At 45.8% G+C, this 20,794-nt stretch overlaps 1 protein-coding gene across 2 annotated transcripts in view; it reads right to left on the bottom strand.

The window, feature by feature from the left end:
• Positions 1-232: 232 nt before the first annotated feature.
• The window catches only part of RIMS4 (regulating synaptic membrane exocytosis 4), a 97,425-nt gene continuing 76,863 nt past the window's right edge, over positions 233-20,794 (bottom strand). For both annotated transcript variants that reach the window (XM_066625750.1, XM_066625751.1), the window contains exons 3-6: positions 7,563-7,675; positions 5,714-5,815; positions 2,716-2,855; positions 233-451 (exon numbers count right to left, since the gene is read on the bottom strand). In XM_066625750.1, coding sequence (XP_066481847.1) covers positions 233-451; positions 2,716-2,855; positions 5,714-5,815; positions 7,563-7,675 — 574 coding nt within the window. The remainder of the gene's footprint in view (positions 452-2,715; positions 2,856-5,713; positions 5,816-7,562; positions 7,676-20,794) is intronic.

Here is a 20,794-nt window from a genome sequence, read left to right as displayed (position 1 = left end):
GTGTGTCACTTCATAATTAGAACTCATGCCAGGCAGCTCCTCCTACTTGGATGGAGAAAGGTCACTGGCCTCCATCTTGGCCTCTGTCCAAGGTTACTTGGCTGTCCTCACCTTCAGGTTCCCCCAAGGACGGATTGAAGATGCAATGCACTTGAGGACAGCGTCCCAGCAAACAAAACCTTGACAGCATGGTTTGAAAAAGAGAAGCAGTCCCCCTGAACTCCCGTGCTCATTAAGACCTATCACAGCAAGGTCCTACTGTGCTCTCCAAGGAAAGCTGTGAGGATTGGCGCAGGAGTGGAGCGGTAGCAGGATCCACCATGGACGATGTTGGGAAAAGCTTATACCAGCCTACAGCCAAAGTTGACAAATCCAATTCTTCCAAGAGAACCCGGGCGACTCCCATGAAGTGTTTACGCTCCATACGTCCATAGTTTCCCCAGACAATTACCTTGAAAACAAGAATGGGGGAATGAAGAAGGGAGAATCATGTTAAGCTCATAAAAATATTGCATGGATGAGAGGCGGGCGGGTATGACAGAACATTCATACAAAACATCCTTGACCTGAACCATATTGAAGACGAAGGGAAGGGCACCCAAACGGAAGGTCAACAGGATTTGCATTTCCACAGTGGAAAATGCAACTAACTGACTTTATTCTACATTGCTACTTGCAAAGGAAGGAACAATTATGTCTGACTGTTGGACAGATAAAGTGCCTAGCGAACAAGAGGAATAGGAAGCGTCTCCAGGAATCCAGACATTGTTCTATCTATTCAACTTCTTTGCTTTTTTACTTACCACCACTTACAGATTTGTAGAATTGTAAAGTCATTATGTTTTACATTTTAAATATTTCCTGGAAAAATTGTTCTTGGCTATTCCATGGCAAATCTATCCAACAAGTAAAAACATTCAAATACTTGGGTCTGAATTTCCACTATACAGGTGCAGCCTATTTATCCACAGATTTTTTTTATCTTCTGATTTGTCTCAACCCGAATGGGGTGGGGGTACTGAAAGTCACAAAACACTGCAAAAAGGCTCCGCCTTGCCCAGGTAGGGAAAAAGTTGGAAGGCATGGCTTCCTGGAGCCATGGAAGAGGTTTCCCTTTCCTAAGGAACAGTAACACTTCTGGAGCCCCTGAGCCAGCCGAGGATGAAGAGGGGAAGGGGAGGCAGAAAATCTCTGTAGCCAGAACACGTGCAGCAAGGTGGAGCGGGCACTCGCTCTCGCTCTATCTCTCACTCTCACTCTCACACACAAACACACAGGGGCAGGTGTGGTAGCAACAGAGGGAATTGGTTTAAAAAAACCCAGGGCGTGTTTTCCGAATTCCCCTTCCCCCAGATGGTGCAGGCAATCACTGACACAAGCAAGCCTTCCCAGCAAGCAAAGTATGAGATTTAGGCTACAATCCTCTCCACACTTTCCTGGGAGTAAGCCCCATTGACTACAATGGGGCTTACTTCTGAGTAGAAACCCATAGGACTGGACTGTTAAAAGCTCAGCATCCCACCTATGAAAGGGGAAGGAGGGGGAGGCGAAGGATCGAGGGGAAGGGATTGATAACAGCTGCCTCAGTTTCCTTCCAGCCCCAAGTGTCAGGCTGCAGCGTATGTGCTTAACTCTATGGAATTTAGCACAACCAATTTTTTGTTAATTGTGCCGGGTCACAGAACAGAACTAACATGGATAAATGGGCTCCACCTTGGTAAATGATCTTGGACTTACCATTGGCTCCTTGAGATTAAAACTACAAAATCTATGATTCAGGTTATTCTGCACTTTTTTTTTTATACCTGGGGCAATTCATATATGTATTTTTAATGCCAAAATCTCTCCCCAATTCTTTATAGCATCCAAACTTGGGTGCCTGCCTTTAACTCTGAGGTTGAAAGAATCCATTCCATTTTTTTAAATAAGATCTTTGGTGTTGCCTGTTGCGCCTCTATGCTTGGAGGCTGGCCAACCTGGATTAGAGTATCTAGAAATCTATGGGCCAGATTTCTTAAATTTTTGGCTCAATGTTTGTTTTAAAGCTGAGCAGGCTCCACTTCTTAAAGTCATGTAATCCAACTCCTTGCAACCTCTTTTCATCTCTAAAATCTGCTCTATCAGGCTTTCAGCTGACCAGCTGGGAGCAGAGACCCTGAATACTTCTTTAAAGAGTCTTTTGCATAGACCAGTGGTTCTCAAACTTCGAGGGAGCTTTACTCCCTCGGTAAGTTTTTGCGGGGGAAGGGTAAGGGCAGGGAAGTGAACCCCAGGATCGCATCCCTAAGGGGGGCGAAGCGGGGGTGTGTGTGCTTGCACTTACTTGGACACAGCCTAAATCACAACAAAAGTCAGTTCCCTACATTCTGTTAGGCTATAGTGTGACCACGAAACACAAGCTTCTCAAACAGGGTGAGGATTGCTTCTTAATAGTTGGTGTAACAAAAAATAGGAACCCAGTTTAGACGCTATTTCAGGGAGGATTCTCCTACTTTCTCTAATACAGGAGCATATTTGCTCCTCACTTCTATGAAGTAAAGCACCGCACTTGGGAACAAAACTGAGGTGGGAGCACTTAACTGGGAGTAAATTCTATTAACCTAAATAGGGCTTACTTCTGGGCAGACATACCTAGGATTGCTCTGTAACAGCAGGGGGGACACACACATATGGTTCCCTGCACATACCCAACCCATCATCATACATCTGTCTTACCTGCAATACTTTGCCTTGTGGGCTCTCTGGGAAAAGCAACACTTGATTGTAAAGGGGATCTAAAGATTTGCGAGCCACTTTGGTCTTCTTCTTAGCAATGCACACCCCATTCTCTAGTAAATAGGCTTTGATGTAAGCAGCTGGAAGAACAGCACACAGTGAGCACTGGTCTCTTCTCACATTACATACAAATAACTTTTTTTTTTTTTACAATCTGCTTCAGGGGTGCCCAAACTCCGGCCCAGGGGCCACTTGCGGCCCTCAGCTACTCCTAATCTGGGCTGCAGGGAGCCCACAGCCTTCAATGAGCCTCTGGCCCTCTGTAGACTTGCTGGTTCCAGTGCTGGCCTGATGCAACTGCTCTCAGCGTGAGGGCGACTGTTTGCCCTCTCACATGGGCTGTGGGATGAGGGCTCCCTCCACTGCTTGCTGTTTCATGTCTGTGATGCAGTAACAGCAGCAAAGGAAAGGCTGGCCTTGCTTTGTGCAAGGCCTTTTACAGGGCTTGAGCTATTGCAAGACCTTAATTCATTTATATGTTCCATCTCTAATATATTCATTTATGTAAATTTATTCAAATATGAAATGTAAATGGATTTTTTCCCCCCTGGCCCCCAACACAGTGTCACAGAGATGATGTGGCCCTCCTGCCAAAAAGTTTGGACACCCCTGATCTGCTTTGTCAAGGTGGTGCTCCTACAGTCATTTCTTTAGGCTTTAAATCAGGGGCATCCAAACTTTTTGGCAGGAGGGCCACATCAACTCTCTGACACTGTGTCAGGGGCCGGGGGGGGGAAGAATTCACATTTCAAATTTGAATAAATTTACATAAATGAATATATTAGAGATGGAACTTAAGTGAATGAATGAAGGTCTTGCAATAGCTCAAGGCCTATAAAAGGCCTTGCACATATAAGGCCAGCCTTTCCTTTGCTGCTGCAGCATCATAGACATGAAACAGCAAGCAGTGGAGGAAGCCCTCATCCTACAGCTCATGCAAGAGGTCAACCAGTTGGCCTTCACACTGAGAGCAGTTGCATCAGGCCAGTGTGGGCTCCAGCACGTCTCCGGAGGGCCAGAAGCTCATTGGAGACTGGAGGCTCCCTCAGGGCTGGATTGGGAGTCCTCGAGGGCCACAAGTGGCCCCAGGGCCAGGGTTTGGGCACCTCTGCTTTAAATGATCCAGATGATAGCTGGATTGGGCTCCTGTGGATTGGGACCAGAGCAGGGGGAAGTAGGAAAGCTTTAACATCTCCCATCGCTGTCCTGATATTACTGGATCAGCTTTACATGCCAAGTAAAAAAACACAAAAGGGCAGCTGGCAAGGATCCAAGAGCATCCAAGAATCCAAGAGCATCCAAGAAAGTGGCAGCACAACTTTGTCACATATGACTGGGATCCCATCCCTCTCTGTCCTGGGAAATGCTGGTAAACAGCCTGGCTTATCCACCCTGCAGCTGGACCATTTGTAAGTACCTGTTTTTGCACTGAATTTGGGTCCTAAAGAATAGAAGGAGAGAAAACTCATGGGAAAAGTGGATAAATGCTAAACCTCATTATGTGATTCTAGCACTTGTGAAAAATTTTCATCATCCACTATAGCACTTTATTGATGTTGCATAATGTTGTTATGATTTGTTGTTTGTTCTATTTTATCATGCCACATAATTTTTTCCCTTATGGTATTAGGCATTTAGGATGATTTTTGGATGAACCTGGAATGGGTTTGGAACACATTAGAATTTTTCCCATCAAAATCAATGTAGTAATTCTACTCATCCAGATTTTTGCTATATGGTCTGTTTTCAGGAATGAATTAGGTACAGATAATAAGGGAAGAGTATATTTTATTTATGTATATATTTGGATTAGAGCACCTTGGGGCATAGCTTTCCTTTGAAACATTTTTTTTTTTAAATCTCAAATATGTGGAATGTGCATTTTCCCCCAACTTTCCTCCCTTTGCCCATATTCCACATTCCCCACTGAAAACAGATCTTGGTCTTGTTTGCTGTTCCCAAAACTTTAAGTATGGGAAAGGCATAGGGGGTTGGGTGCCATCCAGCTGAAATATGAGTTTGCCACGTCCCTTTGATTGCACTGGCTGCCCACTGGCTCCTTTCCCTGGTTCTAACTGGGGTAGGTTGTCCTGGGTGACTGAAATCAAGTGGCATGCACCATGAATCAATTTATGGGGAACCTCCCTGCTCAAAAGTATTGGTGGAGGGGGAAAAACACAACTGATCTGAACATCCCCTGTTTCAAGGTCATCTTGGCCTAGGACTGTTTGGGTTCCTGAAGAGATCACATAATCCAAGTATAGGCATCAACTGCAAAACTGAGACTCTTTCCAGTTCTCTCAACATGGCCTTACTCATCCTGAAGTCTTCTGAGAGATGGCCTCTTAAAGAGACCATACATGACCAAAGCACCCTCTGTCAGTGTCAAGCAATGAGCTAGCCCAGTGGTTCTCCCAGTAGGCACTGGGACCCACTTTTTAGAATGACAATCTGTTGGGATCCACTGGAAGTGATGTCATGGTTGGAAGTGACATCATCAATTTAGGCTTCAAATCTAAGCTGTGATCAGCCAAAGGTCCCATTACACAGAGTGTTATGCTGTTATTTTGCATAGCTTGAATTTAAATATTCCAACTCAGAAGTCAAAGCCGAATGCAGACTTGGATCTGTCTCCAGCCTCACAGCCCTTCCAGTGTCTCATCATCCCATCTATTCAGGGCAAAGCACCACTGCTGTCTCCCACTGGGAGCCTGCCCTGCCCAGCAGATCTGTAGCTTGTAATTTCAGGTCCGTATTTTCAATGGCAGTTGAGCTATGTGCTATGCTACCCACTCGAAACTGGCTCCTGACACACCTAGTGGGTCCCAACCTGCAGTTTGAGAAATGCTGAGCTAGCCATTCCCTAGCATTTTGTGGAGGTAGAGTTAGCAGTTTGTAAAAGACAAAGACACAATTCAGAGAGACTGAAAAACGCTACCCGGAAGGGTTTTGGAGCCAGGCTTTGGAGTCAGTCCTCGAGCTTGAATGATGTCCACTTCCAGTTGTCCATTTCGCTCCTGTAATCCGATTTCCACATCCCCTGGACATCAAATAAGAGGAAAGTTATAGACAAACATTAGATTATCTAAAATATGCTTATGTTAGAAGGTCTTGATAAACTCCTGAACTCTGTCATGAGATTCTGTAATACTGCAGAGCTCTGCGACCTGCCTTCAAATGATAACTACGCACAAGTTAGGTCTTCCCTTATGACCCACAGGAAATCCTGGACATGCTGATTTTCTACATTCAGCCTACCATGTACACAGAGACTGGGTTCTTCTGACAGCCCAGCTAGCACTGGTCCACTTGGGCAACTGTCTATGTACACAGTGCTTTATAACAGACACAAGAGAGACTATAGAAGAAAGGAAAGGGAGTGGTGGAAGGGAAGTGAGAAGAATATGGAGTTTTTCATTTGAAGCTAAAAAAAAAATCCTATCTAATTTCCTGGGATGTATATGTATTTGACTTCACCGAGAGCACTGAATATTGTCAAGGTCACTGATTCATAGTCTAGAGCAGCGGTTTTCAACTGCTGTGCCATAGCACACTGGTGTGTCATGAGGCTGCCTCAGGTATGCCGTCGTGCCAAGGAGTCAGGCGGAGGCGGCAGCAGCAGCTGCTGTGCGCAGGAGAAGCGGCAGCTTGCAGCATCTCACGGCAGCAGGAGAAAAAGGGGCAGCCGTGCAGGGGCTTGGACACTCCTGCTGTTGCAGGTGCCTGCCCCGCATGCTGATTGGGCAGCCAGCCAGGCAGCTCGAGAAGCCTGGAAGAACGGGTGGGGTGGAACGTGGAGGGAATGAGGGCCAGCGGCAAGAGCGAGGGGGGGGAGTGAGAGTGAGCCTGAAGGTGGAAGCAGGGTAGGAGCCAGAAGTAGCTGCCTGGGAAGGATCCAGGAGAGACCCTTTTCCTTGCCAGCAATGCCCCAAAGTGACCCTGCCTGCGTTGCCTCCCCTGGCAAGGCTTTGGCAGGAAAGGCACTGGGCCACAATCCGATCCACACTTACCTAGGAGTAAGCCCCATTGACTATAATGGGGCTTACTTCTGAGTAGACGTACAGAGGCTTGGTCACACTCTTTCTTGAATAAATGAGCAGGCAAGTGATGCTTTTCTTCCCCCCTCACCCACCTCCTCCCCTCCTGCACACATATCCCCCATCATAATTGCAGTTAACCCCTCTTACTGCCCCTCCCCACCCCTCCCTCTTCCCCATCTTCCAAAGTCCAGAGTCAGTTGCCTCCCATTCTCTCTCTCTCTCTCTCCCCCCCCACCCCAGTGAATCCTGCACTTGTTTCAGCCACATCTCCTCACTGTCCCTCCAGTATGCTCCGTCTCATCTCTCTTTGCCAACACCTCCTGGCATATCGGAACATATCAATTGATAACAGTTTGAACAGACCTGCTTCAAAACCTTTCCAGAAACCACATGCACCTCCCCCTCCAAGCTTCCTGGGAATTTCTTTCATTGTCATGTAATGATCTAGGCTGCAATCCTAACCACACTTTCCTGAGAGTAAGCCCATTGAACAAACTAGGACTTACTTCTGAGTAGACCTGGTTAGGCTTGTGCCCTTAGTTATATTAATTAATATATTATATTAATATATTAATTAATTAATTAATTAATTAACTACATAATAAAGTAATTAAAAACTAGTAGTGTGCCTTGACAACTTTAGTGCCTTGTCAGTGTGCTGTAAGCTGAAAAAGGTTGGAAATGGCTGGTCTAGAGATTGTAGGCCTAGAGTACGTGGAATTTGATTAGCGGTGTTCTATTCCTTACCCATGGAGGTTGTAGCCAAGGTCTGGCGACCCACAAACTGAGCTGGTCCCATGCTTCCCAGGAAGTCGCTAAACTGCCCAGCGGATGCCAAATGAACTCCATTGAAATTCAAGCTGCAAAATAAATTAGTTGGGACAAGTCATTATTTCAAGCCTTTGCAATAACCCATTAACAAAACAGCCTTAAGATAATTGGAGACACACACAAAATAAAGAGATATTTGTAAGAGCTCTGTGGTTTCCACTGTGGCTTGTGATTTTCACTGATTTTCACTGTGGCTTGTGACATGTCATTCTTATTCAGTTCCCCTCTCTGGCCATCAAGAGATATGAGCTACTGATAGATAATTAAAGACACACAATGATCATCACAACAAATCCATTTGGAAAAAATGGCCATCCTTCTCTAATCTAGGGCAGTTTTCCTGGCCTCCCTCGCTTCTTCACCAGGAAAAACAAAACCATCTCTAGGCTGCACCACTGCATAATTTGCAATTAATATTTTTGATAGTGTGCATTTTCTTTTCCTCCGGAGGCAATTACTTTTGGGAGAAAATTTAACACTGAACAGACTAGAGTTCTATATTCATTTTCAATGGAATCCAGCAGATGAAAGCATAAATTCCCCAATACAAAAATTCATTGCTAAGCTTAATAGACCCTTTTTCAGAAATGAAAACAAGACATTAAAACACTTTCCATCTGTTGTAGTGCATTCAGACTAGTTTCCTTATAACAGCCCAACCCTATTCTTTACACCACAAAGCCATTACCCCCACCAATGCAGTGGCACCAAAATGCAACCGCTGCATTTCATATGGTAAAGTGCAGTCCAGGAGGTCTCCTCTGGGTAAGAGAACAATCATTCCCTCACCTGGTGGTAAGCTTCTACGGCACAGGGGGATCTACTCAGACCTGCACTAGCTAAATAGCTGGCACAGGTCCACGTGGGATCAGATCTTCCTGCACAAGCCTTCCTATCTGTGCTGCAGTCAGTGTGCTAATCCTGCCCCCTTGTGGACAGGGGATGGGATCTGCCCATTCCCTGTCCTCACTGCATCACCACCCTCCTCTGCCCCTTTTTGCCACATCACCATCCTCCCACCACTGTTTCTGGTAGTGCACCAAGTGGCATGCTGTCAGAGAGACTTTTGTGACTGCTTTACGGTCCCAGTGGAAAGAAGACCCCACAAAAGTCAGTAAGACTGGACTCTAAATTTCATTTATAATTTCATATTTGGCTCTTACTGTCCCACTATTAATGTGTGCACATTTCCCTATACTGATATACTTACTCCTCCCAGAATTTGGGCTTGCATTGCCCCCCATACAAGAACTGGTTTTCTTAATTACAATACCAGTGTGTTGATCAACCACTAACCAGACACTGTCCAGCTTCTAAACTGATGTGATGGTAACTAGGATGTTTTGAGATGCAGCCTTATCCAGAAAAGTTAACAACCCAAACTAGGTGTGATGTTAAAAACATCATCATTTAATTTGGGACTTCCTTTTCACTTTTGAATAGCAGGCATTGGGGAGCGGGGGCTGAATTCAGTGTGGATTGGTACTGCAGGACAGTTTGAGGGGTTGTTTAACTCTGCTGAAAATCACCCCCAGAATAGGATTCCTAAGGTGCAGTTCACTGCAGTTGGGCCTACAGCAGCTTTGGAGGGAATTTTCAGTGGGAAAATGGCACAGAATAAAGGGTTAAACACTACCTTCTGCTGAGCCATGGTCCTCATCTGTTTTGACTGCACAGCCACCATTCAAAAGTGAAAATAAGCTCCAAGTTTGATGATGACTCATCTGATGTCATGAGTAATTTGGCCCAGTTAATCCACTTTCTGGCCAGCACCAACTGGTTCAGCCACCATCTGTCCAACTTCTCCCCCCCCCCCACTTCTTCCTTCTGAAACTTTAGCAAAGGACATCTATACCTTTGTACACTGCACCTGGTGATCTCCGTTCATGCAAACAACATATTCAAGCTCCTTCCAGCAAATGTGAAATTACTCTTCTTTAAAGCAAGCAAAGAGGTTTTCATATTTTCACTGTGTTGAAATTGTATCGGTAGATTCACGGAGCTAATGGGTCTTGTCCAGTTCTCCGTCACCAGCAAGCAACTTTAAAATCCTTGGAGGCCCATCATTAGGTGAATCCTAAAAATATTTCTAACACACTCCTTGCAATCCTACTCATAATGGATTCTATAGAATAGATCACACAGTGATCTGCTGAGGTCCTCCACTCACAACATCCACCCTCATGGGTACCACATTCTCCAAAAATGGAGGTCATACACACCTAAGGAAAAAAATGCAGCCCCAATGGTCCCACAAAAGGGGGGGGGGCAATGGGTGGGATGATGTTCCCTGGTGGGGTGTGTGCCACCACACTGCCCTTCGGAGATCTTTGGGCTGCTTTGGGCTCAGCTGTTGCATGCTCTCACCGTTGATCGCGTTTTCGCTGCTCACCAGCAAGAGCGTGTGACAGCTGATCCCGAAGTGGCCCAAAGGTCACTGAAGGGAGGCAGGCTTTCACATTTAAATCAATGTGAGAGTCTGGAAGGTCAGGGGTGACAAGATTATGACATGACTTTACCCCCTAAGTTCCAGGACATGGAGCTTCTTCTGATAAGCATCACTGACCCAGGTGGCACCCACCTCAAGGACGCCTTTGTGCAACAAGATCCTAGGTGACTGAGCATCATGTGCATGTGTACTCCTAACTTTTGGTGGTGTTTTGTGTCAGGCAATATTTGATTATTAGGTTATTTCTGGAACTTATTGGCATTTGGAGGTGTACTGGCCACACTGTGGGCAAAAGACATGCACAAGGATAATAGCTACAAATTATGGAGGCAGAATTAAGGATACACATTCAGTAAAAATTCAGGAGAGATGAAGCTGAATAATACCATGTTAGGCCATTGGTCCATCTAGCTGAATAGTGCCTTAAGTTTCAAGACACAGCTTTGAGCTTGTCTTTGGGGACAAGGGTATATAAATGTTTTAAATAAATAAATAATGTCAAATAAATACCATCCACTCTGACCGGCAGGAGCTGTCCAAGGTCTTTGATACAGAGCTTGGTCTTCCCCAGCTTTGCTGTCTGAGATCCTTTTACAAGCAGACACTGGGGGCTAAATGGGGATTTTCTGCATGTAATTCACCACTGAGGTAGAGGCCCGCCCTAAGGAGGCGAAAGAACTGCTGAAGACTGAAAGGTAAGGTGAGAATAGCAAGACACCTCTCTTACAGACGGCCAGGGATGAATTAATAACCAGTGCCTTCGTAAAGCACACCTCTGAGAATGTGTAGAGCCTTCCACTTTGGGACAAAAGAGACACATCCCACTCCAGTGCTTGAACACATGTGTGCATAAAGGACACAGATGAAAGGTAATATCACAATGAGGAATTAATACATGTGTCAAGGCTGGGGTCATGCCAAACGAAAAACACACTTTTGTCTTTTTAAAATCTGCACATGCCGTAAATACAGTGGCATAGCTAGCAGAGGCGGGGACAGTATGCCCCCGATTCCACTCTGGAATGTCATGTGAGGGGATTCATGTGAGGCCCAACCAAGATGGCAGCCACCGCCTCTTAGTGTTTCAATCCCAATTGGGGATTACTTCGAAACGCTAAGAGGCAGCTGCAGTGAGATGAAGAGGGTGGCAAGGAAGAAGGAGCAAGGGGGCGACAGCCAGATCGCCCTGCCACCCCCTTACTCCTCCTCCTTCGCCCCCTCCTTCCTGGTGCCACTGCCTTAGTGTTTCAATCCTGATCAAATGCAAGGGCATGAGGAAGGAGGAGGAAGGCAGTGGCATTCCTGCTTCTCTCTGTTCTCAGGGAGAAGTGAAATTGCAGCCACTCAACAGCTCGTAACCCGGAAGCAACTGATGGCAACATTATCATGTTCACCGGCAGTTACTTCCACATCAGTGTGCGCAGGGGAGTGATGCCACAAGTTACCGCCCTGGGCCACAGAAGGTGCTGCGGTGCCGCTTCCTAAATTAACATATTGAAAGTTTACTAGCTACCCATTTTCAGAGGCAGACAGTTTGTTTTGGGCATGAAAGAGAGAGGAAGCATCAATGAATGTTTGACCTCGCGTACTGAGCGGTTTCCAAGAAACTAATGTTGAGACTAATTTAAAGAGGCAGTGAACCGTTTTACTAGGCTGGTATGAGTTCCCTGCGGGGATGTGTGTAACAGGGCCAGAAATGCGCAATTACGCCTAACATTAATGTGTAGCAGCTTCTACAGGAAAGATGGTTCAGAACAAGAGAGATCATATGAGGAAAAGGAGTCTTTTGGTCTCAATGCAGGATTAATCCAGAAGGGTTTTTATTGACCATGGTTGAAATGCCTGGAGTTAATCCTGGACACTGACAAGTCCTGTTATTTCAGCTGACAGCAGAAAAGAGTGTTCTGTTTTGTGGCCGAGTTCAGCCTTAGCTTTGGCAATTTCTTTTAACACGTAATGCAGTGGTTCCCAAACTATGAGCCGTGGCTCCCAGGGAGCCATGGAACCCAGCCAGGGGAGCCACAGAATCCTCACAAAAATCCTATCACCCCATACACCCCTAATGGGGAGCTGTGGCCAATGGCCTAGTTCTCAAACTTTTCAGAGGACCTAGAGCAGCCATTTTCAACTACTGTGTGGTGGCACACTGGTGTGCCACAAATGCTTCCTAGGTGTGCCATGGGAATTTGGGAGAGGGTCATTTATCAATAGGATCATTGGGGAATGTGAGCCCCCCAATGACCACACAGTGTGCCTTGTCAATTGCCAAAAAACTGATGGTGTGCCTTGACCACTTTAGTGCCTTGCCAGTGTGCCATGAGATGAAAAAGGTTGACAAACACTGACCTAGAGGTTGGTGCCTGATTTATAAATGCCAACAGGTATGATTGTAATGGTGATTGGGCAGCAGCACTTCCCAAGTAGCAGCTTGTTTAACCCTTGATGCACATAGCCTAATCTGCCCTGTCAGTTTTGCAACCCACCAAAAATTGAGTCATGATCCACTGGTGGGTCCCAGACCACAGAGTTTGAGAACCATTGGCCTTGCAGGTCAAGGGAGCTGCCTGTTGAAAAATTTTGGGAACCACTGCTGCAATGGTATAATTTAGATTCAATAACATTTAATAGTTGACATGCAACAGCACTGATTTCACTGATAAGGTTGGACATAAATGAATACTATTGTACGGCAGCTGTCAAACACTACTGAAGTTAAATTAAATTGTGAGATAGCTTACAGCTGCAGATCACATGACCAGAACACAAGAAACAGTAGCATTTAACACAGAAACAACAATCAAGTAAAACAATAAACATCACCAGTGCAATCATATGCATGTTTACTCAGAAATACAGATTTACTCACACGTAAATGTGCATTGGATTGCAGCCTAAAACACTAATGCATTAAAAATGGCAACAGATAAAACAGCAATATCCTGAACTAAGAGGCCTGGATAAAGATAATCACTTTTACCTAATGCCTAAATTATTTCCTGGTACATAGATCTACAGAAGACATTTCAGAGTCTGGGCACTAGTACTGTAATGTTCAAGCTGCAGCCACCACTCTCTTAACATTGGTCTTTAACTACTTAATGCATTTAATAGTTGACATGTAATGACATTTAGCATATAATTCAGTCTGACAGCTGACAGTTATTCTATTTCACATTTTAAACATGACAAAATCAAATCAATGAGGAGATGCCACTTCCTCAAATTGTAAGATGAAATGACACGGCCAAAAATTGAATTGCATTTTTTTAAAAAAAAATCACATTACATTCAGGTTTTAGTAAATTCATTTCCAGCCCACTCCTATTGGGCTTTAGTGCTGGAGAAATGAGTATTCTGTCAGGGCTAACTGCCTTACCACAGTCATAAAATACACACTGGCCAGAACCTTCTCCCATGTACCAGAGGATCATCAAAGACCTGCCGAAGCAGATAAGACAGTGGGGGATGCAGGATGGGGCAGAGGACAGAATGGGAGTTGGGAGGGTGGAACAAGGCAGTGATAGGGTGAGGGGAGGGTGGAATGGGGCACCAATATGGGTGGGAGAAGAGTGGATTGGGTTCCAGAAGAGGGGGGTTTGGCGGCAGCAGCAACAACCACCAAATCTTAGCCCCCTTCCTGGACCCAGATCCCATGGAATGGGTCCACAGGGATCTGAGCAGCAAATTTGCTAGTGTGGGTCCGAGCAGACCCCTCCTTCCTTGAAGTAAGAATCCATGACACCGCCAGGGATGGGGCTGTAGCCCAGTAGTAGAACACCTGCTTTGCCTACAGAAGGTCCCTGGTTCAATTCCCTAGGATTTCCAGGTAGAGCTGGGAAACTACTGCCTGAGAGGGCTGCTACCCTCACCCCAGTGTAGACAATATCACCCCAGTCAGTGTAGACAATATCATCCCAGATGGACCATTAGTTTGACTTAGTATAAGGACGCTTTAATAGGCATGTTCATTCAACTCTCGTTTTGCTATATGTGTGCAGATCAGGGGTGGGTGAACCCTGGCCTGTGGGCGATTAGTTGCCCTTGGGGACCTCCAATCTGACCCAAAGGGACCCCCCAGACTCCAATGGGCCTTTGCCGGAGACTGCTGCTGTCTGGCCTCTGGCTGCTGGTGCTGGCCTCTGGCTGCTGGTCACGACTGCCAGATGCGAGCTGTTGACTGAGTTAGAGCAAAACCTTTTATAGTCTCCCTGTGTTTTCTGCTTTTAACCCCCCCTCCCCACTGCCTCTGAGCAATTTATGTCTCCATGTGTTTCTGACTTGGTCTGTACGTTTTCACTGTGCAAGAGGTGTGTGGCCAACAGTTCATAGTTCTCATGCAGTTTTACATGCCTGTATTATAGTTCTCATGTGAATTATACATAAGCTCAGTAGAATTCATTCATTCATACACGTTCAGTCTCTAACGTATTCGTTTATGTAAATTTATTCAAATTTGAAATGCAAATTAATTTGTTCCCCAGCCCCCGACACAGTGTCAAAGAGATGATGTGGCCCTCCTGCCAAAATGTCTGCCCACCCTTGGTGTAGACTAAGCATTGATGGGACAGATTTCTTGAGAGCCAACCTGGACATTATTCTAAATGCATGATTAAGGCTGCAATCCTACTGTATAAACCAGGGCTTCTCAAACTAGGGTGTCATGATGCCCTAACTAGAGGGCCTCTGCCCCCTTAAGGGGAGGGGGCAGGGGGGTAGCGATGTGAATGAGCCCTGGATCCATCAGCACGTGTGGGCCCAAATTGCAAGCGTGACTCGGCCTAAACCCAATAAGAAGCTGCAAAGCACTGTTTCTCCTAGGCTCTGCAAATTATAAATGAGGCAACAGAGAAGTTTCTGATGCCAAAGCAGAGGGCCACTGCTGTAGCGTAGCCAGAGGGGGGGCGGTGTAGTAAGTACTGCAGGCACCACAACGCATCATGTAAGTGGCCCCTCCCACTTGAATGCCTGTGCGTTGCGTGGCTGCCTGGAATGGCTCCGATGGCGAGTTAGCAGGGCTGTTTACATGGGGCACTGTGGTGCCTGCAGTAGTTACCACACCGCCACCCCTCCCTGGCTATGCTACTGGGCCACCGCAGTGCTATTTCACCCCATATCACATAAAATATTGACAGGCAATATGCTGCAGGACTTCCATGAGACCTGGAAGGAGCATCTAACCTTTTAGACAAGTAAGCACAGGCCACACCACTGCTGAACTCAACAAGCTGCCTCCCTGCAGTCAAAAAGGGATATCCAGTCTCTTCTGACCTTTGACTACTAGTCATTTCAATTAACGATGCTCCTGTTGCAGCAGCATCTTAATGGCTTTTCAGAAAATGAGATGAGACAGCCTTTCAAAATAGGACTTGACTCCTCCTCCAAACTTCATATAGCTGAGTGAATCTTAATGGTGATTATTAATTAATAATAATCTGTCCCAGGACCCCTACGTGCTGTATCATCAGGGTTTAACAAAATCAGCAGATGTCACTGAGCCTGGCAGTGTTGGTATCCTTCAGTCTCGAAAGACCATGGTATCGCGCTCTGAATAGTGGTTCTGGAACAGAGTGTTCTCTCTAGTGCGCGACGCCTGGGTAAGGTAGATATGGAGGATAGACTGCTTCCCATGCAGCAAATCCCCCCTCTCCACGTCACTGAAGTGGTCCAATGGAAAGGCAGAGGCCAATACAGTTGGTTCCAGCAGCGTCGCAGGAGTTGCCAGAATGTGACTGTGTTCAGCCATGAACTGCCTCAGGGACTCCGGCTCCGGATTTTGCCTTGAGGTTAACTCCTGAAGCTTTTTCCATAACTGGATGTAGCAACAAGGCAGTGGAGGTTTGGGATCAGAGTTTTCCTTCTCTCAGATGAGCTGCCTTCCCAGGCTGACGAGTCCCATCTACCCGGTGGCTGTTTAGTCGCCTCTTACGACAAGTACAGCCAAACTGAGAGCCTATTCTTATCCCCAGCCCCCAGGGGAATGCCAGAGCCTGGCAGCACTGTTGCAGTAAACAGATAACTTTAGTCAGGTTATGAGAAAGAAGTGGGATGGACAGAGAGAAAAAAAGTTTTACATCTTTCTGACCTATGTCCATAGTTGCTCTGCCACCTACATTCAAAACAAGCCATGAAGCCTGCAATTTGTGCTCCTTTGGATAACAGATCACTAAAGTAGGATCACAAAAGCCCTTTTGACAAATTCAATGAATGTGCTCAGTTGGGAACTCTTGTCTTTGCAGGATCAGTACCCTCCACATGTACAGATGCACTCATAGGAGCTTCTTCTCGGCAGTCAGTGTGCAGGTGTGAAGAAAGGGGCAGAACCTACCACCTCTCCTTACAAGAATTTGTTAAATGCATGAAGAGGGCTGAGGTGTTCAATTCTTCATGCAACATTCTTACACTGAGACTTAAATATAAGCTTTTCAAGAGCTAAGGTGTTAGGTCAAGAGCTCCGTTTCTCTGCATCTAATGTCACCAAGGTCAGCCTTGCAGATCTATTAGAACGTGTAAAACAGGAATGAAGAATGGTTGGCAACCTTCAGTCTCGAAAGACTATGGTATAAGCCTACAGCACCCGGTATTCCCAGGTGGTCTCCCATCCAAGTACTAACCAGGCCTGACTCTGCTTAGCTTCTGAGATCAAACGAGATCAGGCATGTGCAACAATGAACAACAAAATCTACTCCTTGACTTCACAGCTTGCTTGTTCATGTTCACTGTGTATCAACAACTATTTATGGCATCTACAAAACAAATCTGGCCCTCTGGGGTCTGCACTATAAACATCACATCTGTTCTGCATGCGCTTAGGATCATCTACTACACTGTCCACATAGGAAATCAATAGGGGCATGGAGCTGCGTGGTCTTGAGAGATGGTGAACAGAACACTGGTGGAAATTTGTGTCAGGAACATAATCAGGAAATTATCATTATTATTGTAATTTAATGCTAGATACAAATCAAGGTGGTTTAGGCAGGGGGAATACACTGAGTATCAGCGATTAGCTCAGTCCCCTTCAGATAGGGAAAAGCTAACTATACCATTTACTTCAGGGTAGCACAAAACCTAGGCATTTTTAAAAGGAAAATAATTTCAGGGGAGATGCTAATTTGTGATAAAATAAAATGTGTGAAAAATCAAATAGCATAAAAGGGGGGAAAGGATACAAACAAGAACAAATTGACTGTTAATTTATGAAAATGTTTACAAAGTTAGAACTATGAATCCTAACTAAAGGGCTTATTTTCCATATGATTCATTTCAGATGTGACTTAATTTATGTGGAATGTTTAAGAAAATAATTATTGCAGTGAGTCTTAGAAAATCAGGGAACAGGTGGGGAAAACTAAATATATTACATCCTAGGTAATTTCATCCACTACCTAAGGCCCATCTGGCCCCCTGAGAGCCCTGGCTCATTTGAAGGGGGCCACAGACATAAAATCGTTTATTATTGAGTCTATCAGTTGTAAACTTACTTGATAGCAAGGGGGTCCTGGAATGGCTGGTCTAGGCACCACAGCCTAGGGAGCTTCATATATTAGAGTGAGCTGCACCCCACTACTATGCATGAGATCTCCCCCAAGGTGTTGCACTGATGCTATCAGCTTAGACCCCCATAGATCTAAGGCAGCGATTTTCAACCTTTTTCATCTCACAGCACACTGGCAAGGTGGTAAAATTGTCAAGGCACAACATTAGTTTTTTGACAATGGACAAGGCACAACAGGTTGCAGAATCACATTCCCCCATTGGCCCTACTAATAAAGAACTTCTCTCAAACTCCTGCGGCGCACCTGTGAACCATTCATGGCACACCAATGTGCCACAGCACACTGGTTGAAAATTGCTGGTCTAAGGATTTATAATATTTACGACTCAAACACTTGACCCTCTCTCCTCTGCAGCTTTACCATGCCTGATCTCATCTGATCTTGGAAGCTAAGCAGGGTCAGGCCTGGTTAGTACTTGGATGGGAGACCAACTGGGCATACCGGGTGCTGTAGGCTTATACCATAGTCTTTTGAGACTGAAGGTTGCCAACCATTTTACTCTCCCATTGGTCCTGGGATAGGATTGGCCACCTTCTGGAGAAGGGTAGAATAGAAAAATATTCCACCATTATGGAGAAGAGGACCAGAACAGACACTTGCCTGGAGCACATGCAAACTGAGGAGAGTCCACCAATAGGTCAAACACATTACAGTCTTGAGTCTTGGCTCAAATAAGCCCTGCTACCACTTGCATTGGGACAATGGAACAAATGAAATGTTCTAATCCATAGCCACAGAATGTTCTTCATACAGCAGTGCCTAACTGATAAAATTAGTCTCAGGTTATGGTACAACGCAGCAACCTTACTGGTCTGGTCTGGTCTGGTCTGGTCTGGTCTGGTCTGGTCTGGTCTATATGGGAAATAGGCTTCTGTGGTCTGGAAGCCTATCTAGACTGTTTTGAACTGTAGGATGGAAGAAAGGGGAGAGACAAATACAAGTAATACATAGAGCACTAAGTTTGGAGGCATCACTTGTGATTTCACACTACAGTGCAGTTTTGCATATTTCTTCCTACTGGTCTGAAGAATCAGCTAGTATTCCAACATTACACACAAAAATGAGAACATATATATCAAGTTTCACTCTGATTTCTCAATGCTAAAGGTAGATCTTGCATCTTGGTGTATTTCTGCCTGAGTCTCTTGACCAAGAGGGTAGGGGTTGATCGGCTAGCTGAATTTGGAACGTAGAATGGTGTCCTGCACATGTGTACCAAATGTTGTTCCCCATATTTCAGCCTTCAAGGGTGATACATACAGCTTCTGCAAGACTAGTTCATCCATGAGACCCACTGAGCTGGGTGTTTTGGGTGGTGCTTTGCACTTGTGAACCTGGCGCATGTGGAGCACAGGACCACAACAGGCCACCTCCCTGGAGAAGAGACTTACCTCCATCACATAGCCTTGCACGACATTCACTGGCGCTTTAAAAGCCCTTGAGGTCTCTGGAGAGCCGTTAAACAGTACTTCTGGTTTTCTACAAACTGGAAGTACTGTTTAACAGCCCTCTGGAGGCCCCACAAGGATTTTGGATCACTAGTGGAGGCAGTGTGGGGCCCACAGAAGGGCTCCAGAGGGCGAGCCAAGGTGGCAGTGGCAGTGTGACAGTGTTGCCCCACAGGCCCCCTGACTCCCCCAGGACTGCCACTGGTGCTTTGGCAGGGACACCCACCACCACCTGCCCATTTGCATCCTTCACTCCTGATCCTGCCCCCTGGATTTGTGCTAGCCTATCATTCTGCTCTCTTCCATTCTGTTCCCTCTTCCTTTTTGAAACCAGGGAGCAGAAGAAGAGTGCCAGAAGGGGTGGCGGGGTTCATGTCTGTTCATGTCTTGGACCAGTCCCAGTGGCACTGTCATCTTTGCATCTTAGTGTCTAATCCAATCTTGGTCACTCAGGTTTTTTTTTTCTACCGCCGGTATTTAAACACAAATCCAGCACATAGCATACCTTGTTATTCTGTCCTTCTTACCAGCATGTAGGTCACACACAAAGGAACTGCCCACCCCTTTCACTTTGCTTGCCAGGCTTAGCCTCCCTTTTCCCACCCCCAACAACGGAACCCATATTCTTGACCTGCTTTTAAAAATCCTGTTTTTGGAAAGCAAACTGTGGTTCTAGCAGCCTAATGATTGGAAGCTGCTCTCAGCAAGGAATGCTTTGAAGAAACTCCCAAGTGGGAGCTGCTCCTCTCCAACCTGCCAACTGTGACGCATCAGTATGCGAAGAGCATCTTTACGCAGCTAAGTTTAGGCAAAACGTATCATTTATTTCTTTTCTTGTCCATGTGGAGTTTGTGACCTCTTTTCAAATCTATTTTTGAACTGCTTCTGAGATCCTGCATGCCAAGTGCTGCTACCAAGTGCCAAGTCAATGCTTTCGTCTTTCAGAGCCTAAAGATTTTGCAGTCTTGTCTTGTCCACCTTGCCAACCCCCAAGAACTATTGCTCCACACCCACTCACAACATACGTGGCTAACGGAGAGCAGGAGTGCTCCCTACTGACCTCACTCTCAGCAACCTGCCTAGGTTCACACTGGACACACTGGTCACGGGATGAGGACAGGACATAGCTCTGGGGTAGTAAGATCTCAGATTCAATTCCTGTTATCTCCAGTAAAACAGTTCTCAGGTAGCAGAGCTGGGTACCTGGACAGCCACCATCAATCAAAGAAGTACTGAGCTAGATGGGATAATGACCTGATTCAGTACAAGGCAGTATTAGTGGACATCCCCCCACACAGGCACGGTTCGATGGATATTTAGTACTTGTGTGTTAACTATCATATGCAACTCTTATCTGGTGGATGAGAAGTCTGCTATGGGATGGGCAGTGAGGAATAAGGAAGAAATTTGGGATGAAGTCAAGGGTGTAGAATGACTACAGGGGGCAAATATACACTGCACATAGATGGAAGCAGTGCAGAAACCCTAGTGGCCCTCTGTCAAAGTGTCAAATATACATATATCTAAAGATGAGCAGCTGCCTTGTATAAGGTCAGCCCACTAGACTAGACACTAGGAGTGATGTGGGAAGATATATGGGGTTCCCCTCATGAGTAGGAATAAGAGGATTTCACAGAACAATTTATTGTGAAACACTGAACTATATGTCTGAAACAGGGATTTTTGAGACGGGGG

This window comes from Tiliqua scincoides, chromosome 4, assembly GCF_035046505.1.
Source record: "Tiliqua scincoides isolate rTilSci1 chromosome 4, rTilSci1.hap2, whole genome shotgun sequence".
Classification (NCBI taxonomy): Eukaryota; Metazoa; Chordata; class Lepidosauria; order Squamata; family Scincidae; genus Tiliqua; species Tiliqua scincoides.
Note: the sequence above shows the minus strand (reverse complement) of the source record. Positions and strands in the feature narration are given on the sequence as shown.